The sequence below is a fragment of the Chaetomium strumarium genome, assembly GCF_033439665.1.
Source record: "Chaetomium strumarium strain CBS 333.67 chromosome Unknown B0T15scaffold_6, whole genome shotgun sequence".
Taxonomy (NCBI): domain Eukaryota; kingdom Fungi; phylum Ascomycota; class Sordariomycetes; order Sordariales; family Chaetomiaceae; genus Chaetomium; species Chaetomium strumarium.
In genome coordinates this window covers 2,705,431-2,719,591 of record NW_026944434.1, presented here as the reverse complement: position 1 = coordinate 2,719,591, position 14,161 = coordinate 2,705,431, and the positions used below count along the sequence as shown (strand labels likewise).

The following is a 14,161-nucleotide window of genomic DNA, read 5'->3' as shown; positions in this document are numbered from 1 at the left end:
TATGGTATTGCGGCTTACAAATAGACTATTATTGACAGCTACTCTTACTAAGAAATGTTCTTGATAGTCTCTCTGGATTCTGTGGTGTGGCGGCTATCATGCTTAACGCCCATCTCGCCGGCCTCTATCTAAAACGCCGTTGTTGTATACTACACACGAGCCCCATCTACGACTACTCCTGCAGCAGCCGATCCAACCGCCTCGTAATCTCCGCTACCTCATCATCCCCATCCGCGCCGCCCCCCCCCCCCCCCCCCCCCTCCTCCCCCCGTCCTTATCCCCATCTCATTCTCACCACCAAGTGATTCCAGCCCATAAAAAACATGCCCATCCACAACCCGCAACAAATCCCTCCCCGCCCCCCAACCAGGCCCCACTCTAAACCACCTCGACGTCCGCCTCGCCTCTACCGGCAGCTCCTCCTTCTCCTCCTCCTCGTCGTCGTCGTCGTCAATCCGCCTCAGCTCCCGCGCGGCCCCCTCCCTCAGCGCCCGCGCCTTGACAAACACACGCCCGCCGCCGCCGCCGCCTGCCGCAGCACAGCCCGCTCGCGCTGCATGACGGCACGCGCCGTTTCACTTTCACTTTCACTTTCACTTTCACTTTCACTTTCACCACCACCCCTCGTCAGCGTCAGCGTGCTATCCTTCTCGCTTTGGTGACTTTGAGTTTGAGTTTGAGTTTGGGGAGGGAGGCGGAGGAGTGCCATGACGCGGTCTTGCATCGCTAGCGCCTCGGTTAAGATGCTGTCGTCGTCCTCGTCGTCGCCGGCGGTGATGTGATTGTGGGGTGGGGGCGGTAGTGGTGGTAGTACTGGTATTTGGGCGGCTAGGTGGGCTGGCGTGTTGCCGGCGTGGTTGCGCGCCCGCGGGTCGGCGCCGAGGTGCAGGAGGATGGCGATGCTGCGCTCTAGCCAGGCGGCGGCTGCTAGGTGAAGGGGTGTGTTGCCCTGGCTGTCGGGCTCGTTGACGAGGGTCGTAGTAGTCGTTATGGGGTCAGCCTGGTCAGGGAGGTCGACGTCCGGGTGGTTTGTGGTGTTGTTTGTTGTGGTGGTGGTGGTGGTGGTGTCGTGCATTGGAACCGGCGGGCGGAGCAAGCGGCGGAAGAGTGCTTCGTCGATATGTACCTCGCGCTCCCGGTAATTGAAAGTAGACTCTGTAGAGTACTGCCAGGTGCTGGATGATAAGATGGCGTGAAGCAAGCTATCGCCGTCGAAGCTTCGGATGGATGGGTCGGCGCCGTGGTCGAGGAGCTGGCGCAGGACGGGAATATAGCGGAAGCTCCCCGCCGCGAGGTGGAGTGGCGTGCGTCCCAAGACGTCCTTTGCGTTGAGTGTGGCGCGGCGCATCTTGTCGTCGGACAGGAGCAGCGCGACGGTCTCGTGGATGGACGGCATGCATATGGGTTTGTGAGAAGGATGCTCCACATACTTTACTTGCTGAAAGGTCACCCAATCGACTGCCGTGTGAAGAGGCAATCGGCCGCCGCTGTCTGGAGTTGTGAGATTGGAAGCGGCACCGAGATCGAGGAGGGTCCGAACCGCGGCGGCATTGTGGTGCTGGCAACCAAGGTGCAGCAGAGTCGAATTTCTTTCTATTTTGACATCAAGGCTGGCACCAGCTTCGACGAGCCACTTGATTACGCGGGGGCTCCCAGACAGCATAGCCATTGTCAGCACCGTCGCGCGTACTGTCTGATCGTCATCCTTGAGTACGACGGTCGCATCAGCACCGCGGTTTAGTAGCAGGCGGACAGTCTCGTCTCTCTGCTCGGCCTGGCTGAAGTCGGCCTGCAGTGCAGACAAGAGAGGGGTGTTTCCGTAGTCATCCCTTTCCTCGATATCCTACGGCGGATCGAGGTCGAGAAGATAGCGCACGGCTCCGGTCTGCGCGGCCTGGCATGCTGCATTCAGCGTTGTGAAGAAAGGTCTCCGAACGTCGTCATCATCATGAAGAGATCGGCTCGGAGATTCCCGGCAGCTGTGATATTCGAGAAACACTTCCAGGACTCCCACAGCGCCGCTCCTCGCCGCTACCGTCACCAACCGCGGCATTGCCCCCTCCTTGTCTTGCCATGTCAGAAGGAACGGGTAGATCGATATGAACCGGTGGAGAAGCTGCCGGACGATGTTGACATCGTGCTGCTCAATGGCCTGCCAAAGCAGGTCGTAGACCTCATCAAACACAGGCTGCTCATCGTCATCCTTGACAGGTTCGGGTGAGAGCCGCGCTGGACGTTCCTGCATACTAGTAGTGAGCACCGGTTTGCTGCTTTTTGCCGTCAGAGCTCAACTATACCATTCTTCCAGTCTGGCGGGCCGCTCCCCCTTTCCTAAGGTACACACCGAGTAAGGACTATAAGGTCTAGACAGTGATATTACCCCCTCACCAGAAGTTCGCTTTTGGTCGAGGCCACGGATGAAGTGGGCTAGCAAAAGAACTGTGCATTGTCGTTGTTGATCTGACTCGGACAACACATCGCAGCATGCAGCCAAGCGGCTCAGTCGGTTCCACGCCCGCGTTCCCGGGCTGCTGACCCAATACCAAGATTCCAAGCAGATGAGCTGTTACATTCGCGTTGCTCACCCGCAGCAACCCCATGGTAATCCTCTTAGTAGCTCGTAAGGGATCCCCCATTTGTCCTGCGCACCGGACTATGGATATGTGGTTGCGCGGCCCAGCGCTTGGCCGGATCAGTTATGGCTTATAACATGTCTTGTGACTCTCGTCCCCCGTAATCCGTATAAGCGGTAACGGTTCCTTCTTCTGACGGAAATATGCGTCCTCAACTACTAGTACTGTTACTTCAGTTTGGTCTTTCATTTGCTGTCGGCCTGGAGCAAGGAATCGACCCCAGATGCAGATGTGTAAATGAAAGGGACCGCCTCCTCGGTCTGCTGACTGAAAATCTGAAATCTCACTTTGCTCCCTGTAGCAGGTACCCGGTGACAAATGCTGGCCGAGCCAGAGCCAATGGCGGTCCTTCGAACAGCTACTAGGCAGAGGCAAGCTCATCCGGACCTCGCCCATTGCCGAGTCCTGCTACAATGGCGCTCGCATGGACTTGAACTAGTGCGGCTATGTGACGCAGATGTGGTCAGACCAAGACTTCCAGACCAGCAACCCAGTCGGCAGGCCATATCCCTACAACATCACCTGCACTCCGGTGAACTACACGGCAGGCGAGACTCCCACGGCGTGCACGCTCGGCTCCCTTCCCGTGTATGCCGTCAACGCAACCACGAGAAAGGATGTTGCCCTCACGCTGAAGTTCGCCAAGCACAACAACATCCGTCTCGTCACTAGCACGGGCCACGACCTGCTCGGCCGCTCCGACGGCTACGGTGGTCTTGAAGTCTGGCTCCGCCACTTCCGCAACGGCATCAACTTCCAAAAGACCTTCAAGTCAGCCCGGCAGTGCACCAAGTCCGGCTGGAAGGGCAGCGCCCTGCACATCGATGGCGCATGGCAGTGGCGCGACGTGTACAAGGTCGCCAAGGCGAACAACGTCATTGCCGTCGGTCACGGCTCGCTCTCTCCGGGCGCCATCGGCGGGTGGTCGTCAGGCGGCGGACACGGCCCCGCGACGCGCAACTACGGGCTGGGCGCCGACCAGATCCTCGAGGCCGAGGTGATGCTCGCCAACGGCCAGATCGTCACTGCCAACCACTGCAAGAACACCGACCTCTTCCGAGCCATCCGGGCCGGTGGCCCCGGCTACGGCATCGTCCTCAGCCAGCACATCAAGGCGTACCCCAACGTGGATGTAGTAGTCACAGCCCATCGTCTCGCAATCGCTCTGCTGCAGCAGACGCCGGAGAACGCCGACCTCCTCGACGCCGTCTCCGTACTGCTCCAGCAGTTCCCCAGCCTCAACGGCAAGGGGCACGCCGGGTACGGCTTCTGGTTCCGCCGCTTCCCGGGACCGTTCGTCGGCCAGGCCCACTCGGGCTACACCCACGGCATCTGGGCCATCGGCAAGAACTAGACCGAGGCCGAAGACGCCATGGCCGATACGCTCAAGCTGCTCGAGGAGAAGAAGTTCCACGACAAACTATCCATCTCATCCACTTTTACCCAGTACCCGGATTACTGGTCCTTCTACGACGCCGAGTCCGGCCTGCACGACCCGGCCGGCGACACCTCCATTCTGACCTCCCGCATGATCGACCCCAAGGCGGTCTCCGACTACAAGAGGGTGCGCGACACCGTCGAGATCATCAGCGGCACGCCCGAGGAGGTGGTCTCCAACGTGGTGCTCCTCGTCTCGGGCGGCCAGGTCTTCCAGGACGCTGCCGACACGAGATCCGGCCTGCACCCTGCCTGGCGGACGTCCCCTTTTGTTTTGATCTCGGGCCAGGGGATTCCAAAGGTCGCGACACGTGAGGTACGGGAGTATGTTACCAACCAGATCACGAACGTCAAGGGCGCTGCGCTCAAGAGGCTCGCCCTGGATACCGGGGGGTATATGAACGAGGGGGACCGGCACGATCCGGAGTATATCCGGACCTTTTATGGTGCGGACTATGACGGCCACTTGGCGGTGAAGAGGAAGTATGATCCGGAGCATGCTTTTTACTGTCCGACGCGTGTGGGTGCGGAGGAGTTTGTGGAGAGGCCTGATGGGCCGCTGTGTCGCAAGGACTGAGGTGAGTAGAGTTAAGTCGGACCCCCCCGATTCCGAACACCCCACATTCCGAACACTTTGTAAGCCCACACCGCTTTTTCGACCCCCTCAGTTCAACTTACCACAACTCAGTCAATTCTAAGTTAAATCACTTCATATTTTGGGCAATAGTATCGTCAGTTTACGATGGCTTACTCGGAACAAGATTTACAAGATGCGGTTGCTAAGTACCGTCGCGGTGGCTATTTAGCGCGAAGCATCAGCCGGGAATTCGGCATCCCAATGACTACCTTATACGACCGCCTCCACGGCTCGCAGACCCATTCTATTGCCGCCGAACCGTAACAGACTCTTAGCCGGGTACAGGAAGATCATCTTACCCGATGGGTCTTGACCCAGGCCGCTCTCGGTGTTCCACCAACCCATACCCAGATCAGGGAGTTCACCAGCCGAGTTCTATAGGCACAGGGAGCCACCCGTATAACCATTGGAAAGGGCTGGATAACCCGGTTTCTTCGTAGAAACCCGGTTATCCGAACCCAGAGAGGCCGTAAGATCGACTCAGCTCGTATCAACGGCGCCACTAACGCGGTTATCCGTAGCTGGTTTCTATAATTAAAGATCCTAGCTATCAAGGACATCTTACCTGCCAACCGCTGGAACTTTGACGAATTCGGCCTTATGGAAGGTCAGGGTATCAACGGCTTGGTAGTTGGAAGTGCCCATACACGCGTAGTGCAACGGAAAGTCCCTGGTTCGCATGCCTGGACCTCCTTCTTGGAGTGCGTCTCCGATAGGGGTATCACTCCCACCAGCTGTCATTTTCAGGGGCAAGAGCATTTAATAGCAGTGGTTCCCTATCGCCAAGGACGAACTGAAGGACTGGCTATTCACTGCAACCGATAAAGGCTAGGTGAATAGGGTAATTGCGTTGGAATGGCTGCAATAGGTCTTCATCCCTCGGACCCAGCCGCAGGATCCCTCCCAGAGGCGGCTGTTAATACTGGACGGTTATGGCAGCTATACAACCACTGAATTTATATGGGAGTGCTTTAACAACAATATCCAACTACTCTTTGTACCAGCCTATACCTCCTACGTTCTCTAGACGTTGGATTTATCAGTGTTCTCTCCCCTCAATCACACCTACTACAAGCTCCTCAATCGTTTGACTAGCTGGTCAGAATATACTGCATTGGGCAAGCAGTTGATGTTAAAGTGCCTTGTCCAGGCTCGTAGGGAGTCAATTATAGCTCATAACATCAAAGCTGGGTGGAAGGCATCTGGGTTATAGCCTCTTAGTATAGCCAAACCACTGATGAGCTCTCTCTTGCTGGAAAATTCGAACCGGGCGCCTGACGAAGATGATCTACTACGCCTACTACAGACCCCAGCTCCTACGCTACCTGGCCATCCCACTACTACGGCTAAGGAGGTCGAATTTCAGACTCCACGCAAGAAGGTAGACCTTCGGGATCACCTAACCAACCTGGCCATCCGGCGGCAAGATCTTTCTACGCGACGGCTTCTATTCAAGAAGGTTGAGAAGGCTTTTGATGAGAAGGATTTCCAATTGGCTCGCTTGCAACAGGAAAACGAGGCTCTGAAAGTCCAGTTGGAGGCAGCCCGGCCGTCGAGAAGGAGGAGGGTAGTCCCGGATCCGAATAAGCAGTTCGCTTCCATTGAACAGGTACACCGGGCTCAAATTGAGGCTGGTCGTCTTGAAGAGTCTGGCATTAAAGAGAGCGGGTCAGAAAGCTCCGACTCAGATGCTTCCTGTATTGTGGTGGGTTGATGATGTTGTAATGTAGTAGGTTGAAGAAGATGGGCGGTTCAGATGCCAAGGCTTACAAAGTGTTCGGAATGTGGGGTGTTCGGAATGGGGGGGGTCCGACTTAGTGCCTGCTATATTCTAGTACTAGATAGGTTGAGTGCGCGGAATATGAAAAAGCTGGTAACGTAGACTTGATCCTGTACCTACAAAAGTAACATCTCCAGTGGTTTGAATTGTTGTCGTTTTCTACTTTGATAGGGCTGAGGTAAAAGGTGGCGGGATAGCATTGTTACCAGGGTGAGCAGGTTGCTAGGCAACGATCCTTGACAGTTGAGCCAATGCGTAGAAGAGTTAGGTAAGTACTTAGACAGCTTTAGGTTAGTAACTGACTCAAGCGCCCTTGGCACCGTGAAACGTGATAGTCGGGAATGAACGCATTGGGCACCTATCAACGACCTTACGAGTCCCTGAGAATGTGCTCCTTTTGTATCAGGAGAAAGAATGTTCCTGCTCGAGAGTAAGGGATCAAACGTCACCCCTTCTGTGAGATCCGTATATGCACGGCTTACCAGGAAGGGATGTTCCCACATGATCCATTCCAGGTAAGACTAGGGCCCAGCTGTGCACCGGATCGCCACTTCTATCACCCATTCCCATATAAGACCAACCCAGTGCTCCCTCGACCTCCTGACGGCAGCGCCATAGGAAGATGGCCCCTTATTCACCAGAGTCATCGGAGGCTGACCCCTTATACACAGTCGTTCCGGACGCAAGTATACGACGCTCGTACTCTTCGGGAATACTGATTCGGCGGCTGAAGTCGTGGTAGCGCAGCTCATCCGGAATACGCCGCTCGTTTGGCGCGAGCCTCATGCTGTAGCTTCCCCATAACCTGGTCGTGTTCTCCCATTGCTGGGCATCTTCAGCCGTGGCGAATGTAAGAACACGTTCTGAGAACTTGGTGGGGTAGAACGGCAGGGTCGAGTCGATAATGATTCTGACGTCTTTTTCTCCATCGTACGTAAAGGTAATCGCGCTCGGGGAGGGATCACCAGCCTCTCTGGCGCGGCAAATGCACATCTCGGCATATTTGTTGTACATCTCCGCATAGATCTTGTGCGAAAACAGAAGTAGAATTGTTGTCGATATGGCCTTGCTGTCAGGACCGAGGTTGTCGTCGCCATCGGCGGCCTTCTCAGTCCCAGTCGAACGGGTCTCGATCTCAACATCAATCATGCATGGTCTGAATTGTGCATGAGGAACATCTGGTTTTTTGCCGACCCTTCTGGACATCCTTTTTTGGGGTCAGCTAGGACTCTTGGGCGCAAGGTTGGGATGAAGTGCCGGTGGAAGAAAGCGAATGAGCAACTGACCGACTCCTTTAAGTTCATAGTGAGACGTTAAATAACCCCTCCGGCAACATCGCTCACTGGCAGGTAGCACACACACCTTGACCTGCATGCACTGATCAGGCACCCCCCTGGCTGAATCACCCGATCAACGTTCTCCCCATTGAAGAGGAGATGGCTGCTTGGCCAATGGAAGGACTTACCTCTTACATTGAGCACAGAGCTAAAATGCAGCTTCTCAATCGATGTGGAGCACAGCATGTTACATTGCATACTACTAGTAGTATGGATATACGGTGGCTGGGCCGGGCAACCCCTCAACCCCCTCTTGTCGTCCATTTTCTGCCCAAAGCGCCACCAGAGAAGAGGAGCTTGCTGCCTGGAGACCCGATCTACATGAGCGGCGAATGGTACCTTGACCGGAAACAGCTTGCGCACATGCTCGACAGGCGTGACGACCAAGAAATAGTTGCTGCCAGATATTGGGAGAATGAAGGTACCGAGCGGCCCTCAGTTCGTGATACCCGTCGGGACAACTACCGCCGAAGCTGGGCCCACGGCTTTTACCGGCCCTCGCTGGCGCCTTTCTCGTCGCACCCATGTGGTTGATGATCCTACACAACACCCTCTACGCGGCCTTGGTGTCGACAACGGTGTTCGTGGCTACCTTTGGAGTGATGGCTGCCATCTATCTCAGTAGCCATGTGGAGGTCATGTCATCTACCGCAGCATATGCTTCGGTGCTGGTAGTGTTTGTTGGATTGACGACGGAAACAAATAGGAAGGATGGTTAGGTCAGGATCCTAGTCTGACCGTCGCGGATAGTATCGCTGTTCATAGTTGACAAGCCTACTGTACAGTTCAAACTCTTGTCGATAGCTTGATTATACCTTGACGATTCCATTGGGGTAACGGTGTTATGCCGCGTCTCATATGCAGTGTCAGCATGACGAAGAAAGTTACAATAGCCTCGCTACCTGCACGTTTCTCTGTTTGAAGTGAACCTCTCTGAATTATGAGGGCATCGATAGCCCCTTTCAAGTGCAAGGACAAAAAGATCTAAACCGTGAAACCCAAGCTACATTACAAAGCAGCCCCTTGCCAGTCTCGCACATCGGCGATCTCGCATCAAGCGCATGCAAGAATATCCACCAATACTTCTCATACTTCTTCCATTCCCAAGCACTCCTTTCTCAAAGAAATTCCCCATCCCAGATATCCCAGCTTTCCTGGATCCGACAATATCCTGCCACGTCCTACAGCTGCAAGTATCCTCTGCTTTCCTCAACCAACTCTCTCCGTCGAGACCACCCCCCCGCAACGTCTCATTGCTCATGAGAGTCGCCGAAGAGCCGCGCAACCATTCCAGCCCATCGTCTCTAACGCTCTGAACCGACAACAGTTGACGGCGTAGATACCTCAGACATGTCCTGAGCCAAATCTTTACCGATAACGGTCGAGGGTGTGGACGCCTCGGACCTATCTGATGCACGAGAGCCCGGTCTCATCTGATAGTTGAGCCCCCTGATGAGCTCCGCCCATTCCTCGTCCGTGGCTTCCTGTTCGCACCGGAGCCCCTCTTGGTTGGCATCTAGTGAAAGGACATCGGCGTCGACATCGTCATTGTCATCGTCATCGTAGATTTGGATGTCCGTCTGTTGAAACAGCACGGGCCGGGGCCCAAGGGCGGCGGTGGTGTTGCTTCTAGCCCGACCACCCAGCCGTCCTGCGCCTGGCCTGTCTCCGGAATACGAATGAGTGTACTTTTCGCGAACTTGCTGAGCCACTTCCATGAAATTATCGCCCGCTGTCTTCGTATGAATGATGTCGGTCGAGCCCTGCTCTTTCTGTGGCTGGTTGTCAACATCACTGGTGATTGCCTTAACTGCCTCGGTGTCGAGCTTAATCGCGGCTGATTTGGCCGATGATGGAGAGACTTCCTCGTTGTTGTAGACCTTGTTTCCGTTGCAGACGCTCTTACTTGTCCATTGAACATCCAGCATTTCGGCCGTACCACCCCGGACGAGCCTCCAACCGAGGCCACTGGGCCACTTCGGAGTTCTCATCCTTGGCACTGGAGTTCTGGTGGGTTTCGGCTGCTCTAACACGACTGCCGAAGCGTCTACTGTCCGCAACGGCGGGGTTGCCGGCTCGTTGCGCGCACGCTTGCTTCGATAGTGCTTCCTTTCTCTCGGGGTCCATCGGGAGTCGCGTATTCTCCGCTCCTCCGCTGTCAAGTGCCCATAATTGCTGCGCGGTTTGTACTGGAATGGGCAGCCAAGTCGCTTGCACTCGTCGCAGAGCGTGGTTGACCGGGTATGCTGCCAGTCGTGGTCGATCGACTTGGGACAGTTCGGTATGAACAGCCCAAGTTGGAAATGTTCCGACGGGAAATAGTCAGAGCACCATCTGTAGGCTCCCAGGTTTAGTTGGCGGACGACGCTGTGACCGAACGCCCCGTGCCCTCCGTATCTGGTTTCCTTCTCATGTCCAGACCATGTGCACGGACACCAAAAGTTAAGGATGACGCCTCTGCACATATTGGGAGGCGTCAGTGGCTCGGATGGTTGCGTGAAAGTGTAACGAGAAACGAGAGGGTACAGATGGTGTGAAAGAGTAATATGGAGTGAGAGTGTACAGGTGGAGGAAGTTTGGTGGCGGAGTGGAGGGTAGAAATGATTGAAGACGTAAAGCTAGATCAGGTGTGTTGTGTAGCATGCGCGTCGCCACTCACCATTAGTCGCACTGTTTTCTATACAAACACGGTCACGGTCACGCGTCTTGTCATGGCCAGATAGCCAAGTAAGCTGTACAATCAGAGCACGTGGAGATTGGTTATGAACTCCCAGAGTGGACCATACTAGGTAAGGTACGTAGTTCAATGGAATAAGGAGGCTCGAGCGCAATCCCACACCCTTCGTCTGACGTAGTTTGACGTCTTAGCACTGTTCAGACTTGCTGCAAATGTAAGTGCTGTTTCCCTGCATGTTACAAGTTGATGTCAGGATTTGGGATCAGTTCATCCACTTGAAGAAGGCTTCCCCGACGTTTAAGATTGCTTTGAGCTTGATTGCAATAAATACCTGGTAGTATACCATCACCACCGCGAGCCTTTTGATGCCCACGGACAGGTCAGGGCGTTGAGCCCTCATCATGAGCAATTCTCCAACCAACTAAGGTACTGTCTACCCGACGTATAAAGTACCTGAGGTTGCACTGAGCACCGTACAGGCTCAGTTATACCATCCAACCCCACCATATATACGCAATTCCACGCAATGAAGCTTGACTGATTGTAAGTTCTTAATATTCCAACGTGTTACGTACCTTACCTACAGGTACGTATGCTAATGGTCGTTGATTTCCTCTGTCAGGTGGAGCGTGAACTTCCATTCCACCACACTGGACCCACCTCCGCAACTTTATTCAGCGGGGCTGAATCCACAGTAGCGCCCGATAAGGCAAGTGGGGCGCATCCGGCACAGTGTTCCGGATTCCGGTTGTTCGCCTTATTTGCTTGCGGAGGCTGATCGCACTTTTTGAGGAGAGCCAGCGAGCAGCAGCCTGCAACCACGCCCACCGTAAGCCTTTGGTGCCTCCCACATTTTCTGGACACTTCTAGTTTTGCCTGCAGTGCTTGCCACACTGAATCCGAAACAGAGGCCCACAACCATGACGGTGCGATGTCTGACGCGCCCAGCTCTGATCGCGTAGACCTCGTGAGTCGTGGTCCCCGTGCGGTCATCGAGTGTCCACCTCAGGCCTTTGGGCAGGCTGTCTGTCGTCCCACAACCCCGCCAAATGCCTGCCCTTGCGAACGGCATCACTGCCTCACAAGCCTGGTGAGCGTAGGTAGCCTGTCACTCGCGTAAGTAAGGCTAGGGAGGTTTCGAGTAATGAACGACCATGTATCGCCACCTTTTTGAACCGCAAACGCATCGTCGCGGGACAAGGCTTCAAAATGGTTTACCGTGGAGATGGAATGCTCTGTGCTGCAATTACCCACACCGCACTCGCACACTTGTCTGTACATGCACTGGAAGTGTATAAGTCGTTCTGGGGTGACAGATCAAAGGAAGTCTCCTATGTAGGGCTGGGGGCTTGCAGCTCTTTGGGGGGCAATGCATGGCAGTTCACGGCTACGCGGTATTCCAACTTACACAGTATAGAGATGGATCATGATAGATGGAAGGATAAATCTCAGCTGCCGGAGCATCGGTATCTCGGACATATCGCTTGATTTCACGCTTCAACCTTGACAACATCCATTGTCTACATCGGCTTTTCTCTTCCATTATCACTAGCGCCATCCGTCCCTCACCCTCTGCCCCACCCAACCCCCTTCTATCACTTTCCCACTTTCCTCTTTACTTCCTCACGCAGCAGGAGCCGCAGCAGGAGCCGCAGCAGGAGCCGCAGCAGGAGCCGCAGCAACCGCAACAGCAGCGGCCGCCGACCCGAGAGCGGAGAGCATCAGAATGTTCGGCTGGCCCGGCGTGTTCTGCGGGTACCGCGAGTTGAACCCAATCACGTCCCTCACCTTAGTGAAGCTCGCAGGCGTCACACCGAGCCGGGCGGTCGAGACGTGCCAGTTGACCCCTTCGCTGCAGGGCGGCGTGGTGAGCGAGCCCGAGTAGATCTGGAAGGCGTTGGCCTTCAGGACGTCGACAACCTCGGACATGACCAGCGGCGGGGTCTTGACTTTGGTGCCTGGGGTGGAGATCTGATCGACAACGCTGAAGAGTGTTTCCAAGAGTGCTGTCGCGCCCGTGGCGGCCGTGGCTGGGAGAGGGGGAGGGGGTGTTGCTTCTTGACGGCGGGTGATGCGGCTTCTCAGGGAACGCTTCGCGGCGGGGGGAGCGGGAGGAGTGGCTGGGGCAGCGGCTTGATCTGCGATGTTGATGTAGGTGCCGATGACGGCGATTTCCTGGGTCCCGGCGGATTGGAAGACCATGTGCATTTCCACTGGGGCGGGTTAGTCACTGAATGTAAGGTAAGGGAATGGAGGTTTTGGAAGGGACCGAGTTCACGTACTCGCTTGACTTTTGCCAGCGTCCAGATGCTCCGAGGGCAGGTGGAAATGAAACTGCTGCAGCTCGAACTGCTTCTCTCCAACCTTCAATGTGCCCCCCTGAGTGATAACCTCCACAGTGGTTCCCAGGTTCTCGAATTCGGCACCCTCCGGCATATCGTTGACTGTCAACTCGATCTCCGACCCCTGAAGCACAGTGAACACACCCTCCACCATATCGATGGGCGACTGCCGGGTACCGGTCGCGCATGCAGCGTTGGCTGGTGCATCAAGTGCTGCCCAGTTGAGCGGGCCCTTGGTGTTATGTCAGCAACAGTGACTTCCCAGAAGGAGTGAGAGGCGAGCCGAGGAGAGGCTTACAATGCTGCCGCTGTATCCAAACTTGCCCACTTCCACTGTCCCGTTTTCCGCACGAGGACGGAGGAATGTCCCGTGAGCACATGATGCGAAGGCCCGCGTTGCCGAGGCTGCCAGAAGCAGAGAGCGAAGTGTTAAACCCATTCTGTAAAAGAGAGGTGAGACAAAGGAGGGAACGGGCCGGCCGAGTAGTTAAGATGTCTCAAACTGTTAATAGGGAATGCGGTCACAGAATTAAGTAATATGTACTCCGTATAGATATACACAATACGCAGAGAGAAAAGAAGAGAGTCGCAGACCCTAAGTAAGACAGGAAAACGTAATGAGAGCAGAGAAGCGTATGCCCACGATCCGTGATCGACGAAGCGAGCGGGAGAATGGTGGTGTTTTGTATGGCCTTACCCTTGGGCAGCTTAACCCAACGGTCTCGACGCCTTGGCGCGGCCCCGTGCCAGGGTTGAGGCTCCGTGTTTCTCTGGTTTGGGCCATGTTACTCATCATCCCCAGATGGCAACCTTAAATGACGTTGAGACCTCCTCAGTGGTACACCAGGTTCAAAAACCTGGGCGTTGTTATCGTCGGATCACATCGCTTGCTTCAGTCCTGTCGGCCAAGAAAAGGGGTTGCAGTTGAGGTGCGACTGCCAAGCAAGGCGTGCCGCCGTGAAATGCACCTTGCTGCTGCTTGGCGACCCGGGCAAGGGACCGAGGATGGTCTGAAGGCGATGGGCCAAGGACTCGGCTCGCATGCCCAGATAGTTAATACACATAAGCCAAAAGCTTGATGTGTGGACCTTATACAATCATAAAACCTATCTGTTCACTGCGTTGAGAAGTCAGCGTTCAGCGAGAGCAGAGTGGTTCGAAGCCGAAGCTTACCTTGGGTGACCACCTAACGTTACTTCATGTCGCGCAGGTCAGAGTATGACGCTGCGCCCTCGGGGAGCGCAACGTGCCAGTGCCGGTCGGTAGGCCAGTTGCCAAGAAGACGGGGTCGCGCGGCTCTTATGCTTTGAAAGCCCGG

General features: G+C 55.3%; 5 protein-coding genes across 5 annotated transcripts; 2 read left to right on the top strand and 3 right to left on the bottom strand.

The window, feature by feature from the left end:
- Positions 1 to 47: 47 nt before the first annotated feature.
- Positions 48 to 2,245, bottom strand: B0T15DRAFT_496179 (ankyrin repeat-containing domain protein; the record flags this gene model as incomplete). Its single annotated transcript, XM_062867164.1, has 4 exons — positions 48 to 128; positions 411 to 529; positions 610 to 1,778; positions 1,848 to 2,245. 4 exons carry the CDS (start codon positions 2,243 to 2,245, stop codon positions 48 to 50), a joined length of 1,767 nt encoding a protein of 588 aa, XP_062719421.1.
- A 531-nt stretch (positions 2,246 to 2,776) lies between these two features.
- Positions 2,777 to 4,744, top strand: B0T15DRAFT_569148 (uncharacterized protein; the record flags this gene model as incomplete). The annotated part of the gene is made up of 4 exons (XM_062870796.1): positions 2,777 to 2,866; positions 2,938 to 3,071; positions 3,120 to 3,930; positions 3,988 to 4,744. The coding sequence occupies 4 exons, from the start codon at positions 2,777 to 2,779 to the stop codon at positions 4,645 to 4,647; spliced, it is 1,695 nt and encodes a 564-aa protein (XP_062719420.1). The 3' UTR covers positions 4,648 to 4,744.
- A 3,252-nt stretch (positions 4,745 to 7,996) lies between these two features.
- Positions 7,997 to 8,720, top strand: B0T15DRAFT_540841 (uncharacterized protein). Its single transcript, XM_062869814.1, has one exon. It carries the CDS (start codon positions 8,035 to 8,037, stop codon positions 8,356 to 8,358), a length of 324 nt encoding a protein of 107 aa, XP_062719419.1. The 5' UTR covers positions 7,997 to 8,034; the 3' UTR covers positions 8,359 to 8,720.
- A 408-nt stretch (positions 8,721 to 9,128) lies between these two features.
- B0T15DRAFT_513786 (uncharacterized protein) lies at positions 9,129 to 10,289 on the bottom strand (the record flags this gene model as incomplete). The annotated part of the gene is made up of 1 exon (XM_062868068.1): positions 9,129 to 10,289. The coding sequence occupies one exon, from the start codon at positions 10,287 to 10,289 to the stop codon at positions 9,129 to 9,131; it is 1,161 nt and encodes a 386-aa protein (XP_062719418.1).
- A 1,432-nt stretch (positions 10,290 to 11,721) lies between these two features.
- B0T15DRAFT_560793 (alpha carbonic anhydrase) lies at positions 11,722 to 13,282 on the bottom strand (the record flags this gene model as incomplete). The annotated part of the gene is made up of 3 exons (XM_062870538.1): positions 11,722 to 12,714; positions 12,784 to 13,075; positions 13,142 to 13,282. 3 exons carry the CDS (start codon positions 13,280 to 13,282, stop codon positions 12,125 to 12,127), a joined length of 1,023 nt encoding a protein of 340 aa, XP_062719417.1. The 3' UTR covers positions 11,722 to 12,124.
- Positions 13,283 to 14,161: the final 879 nt, after the last annotated feature.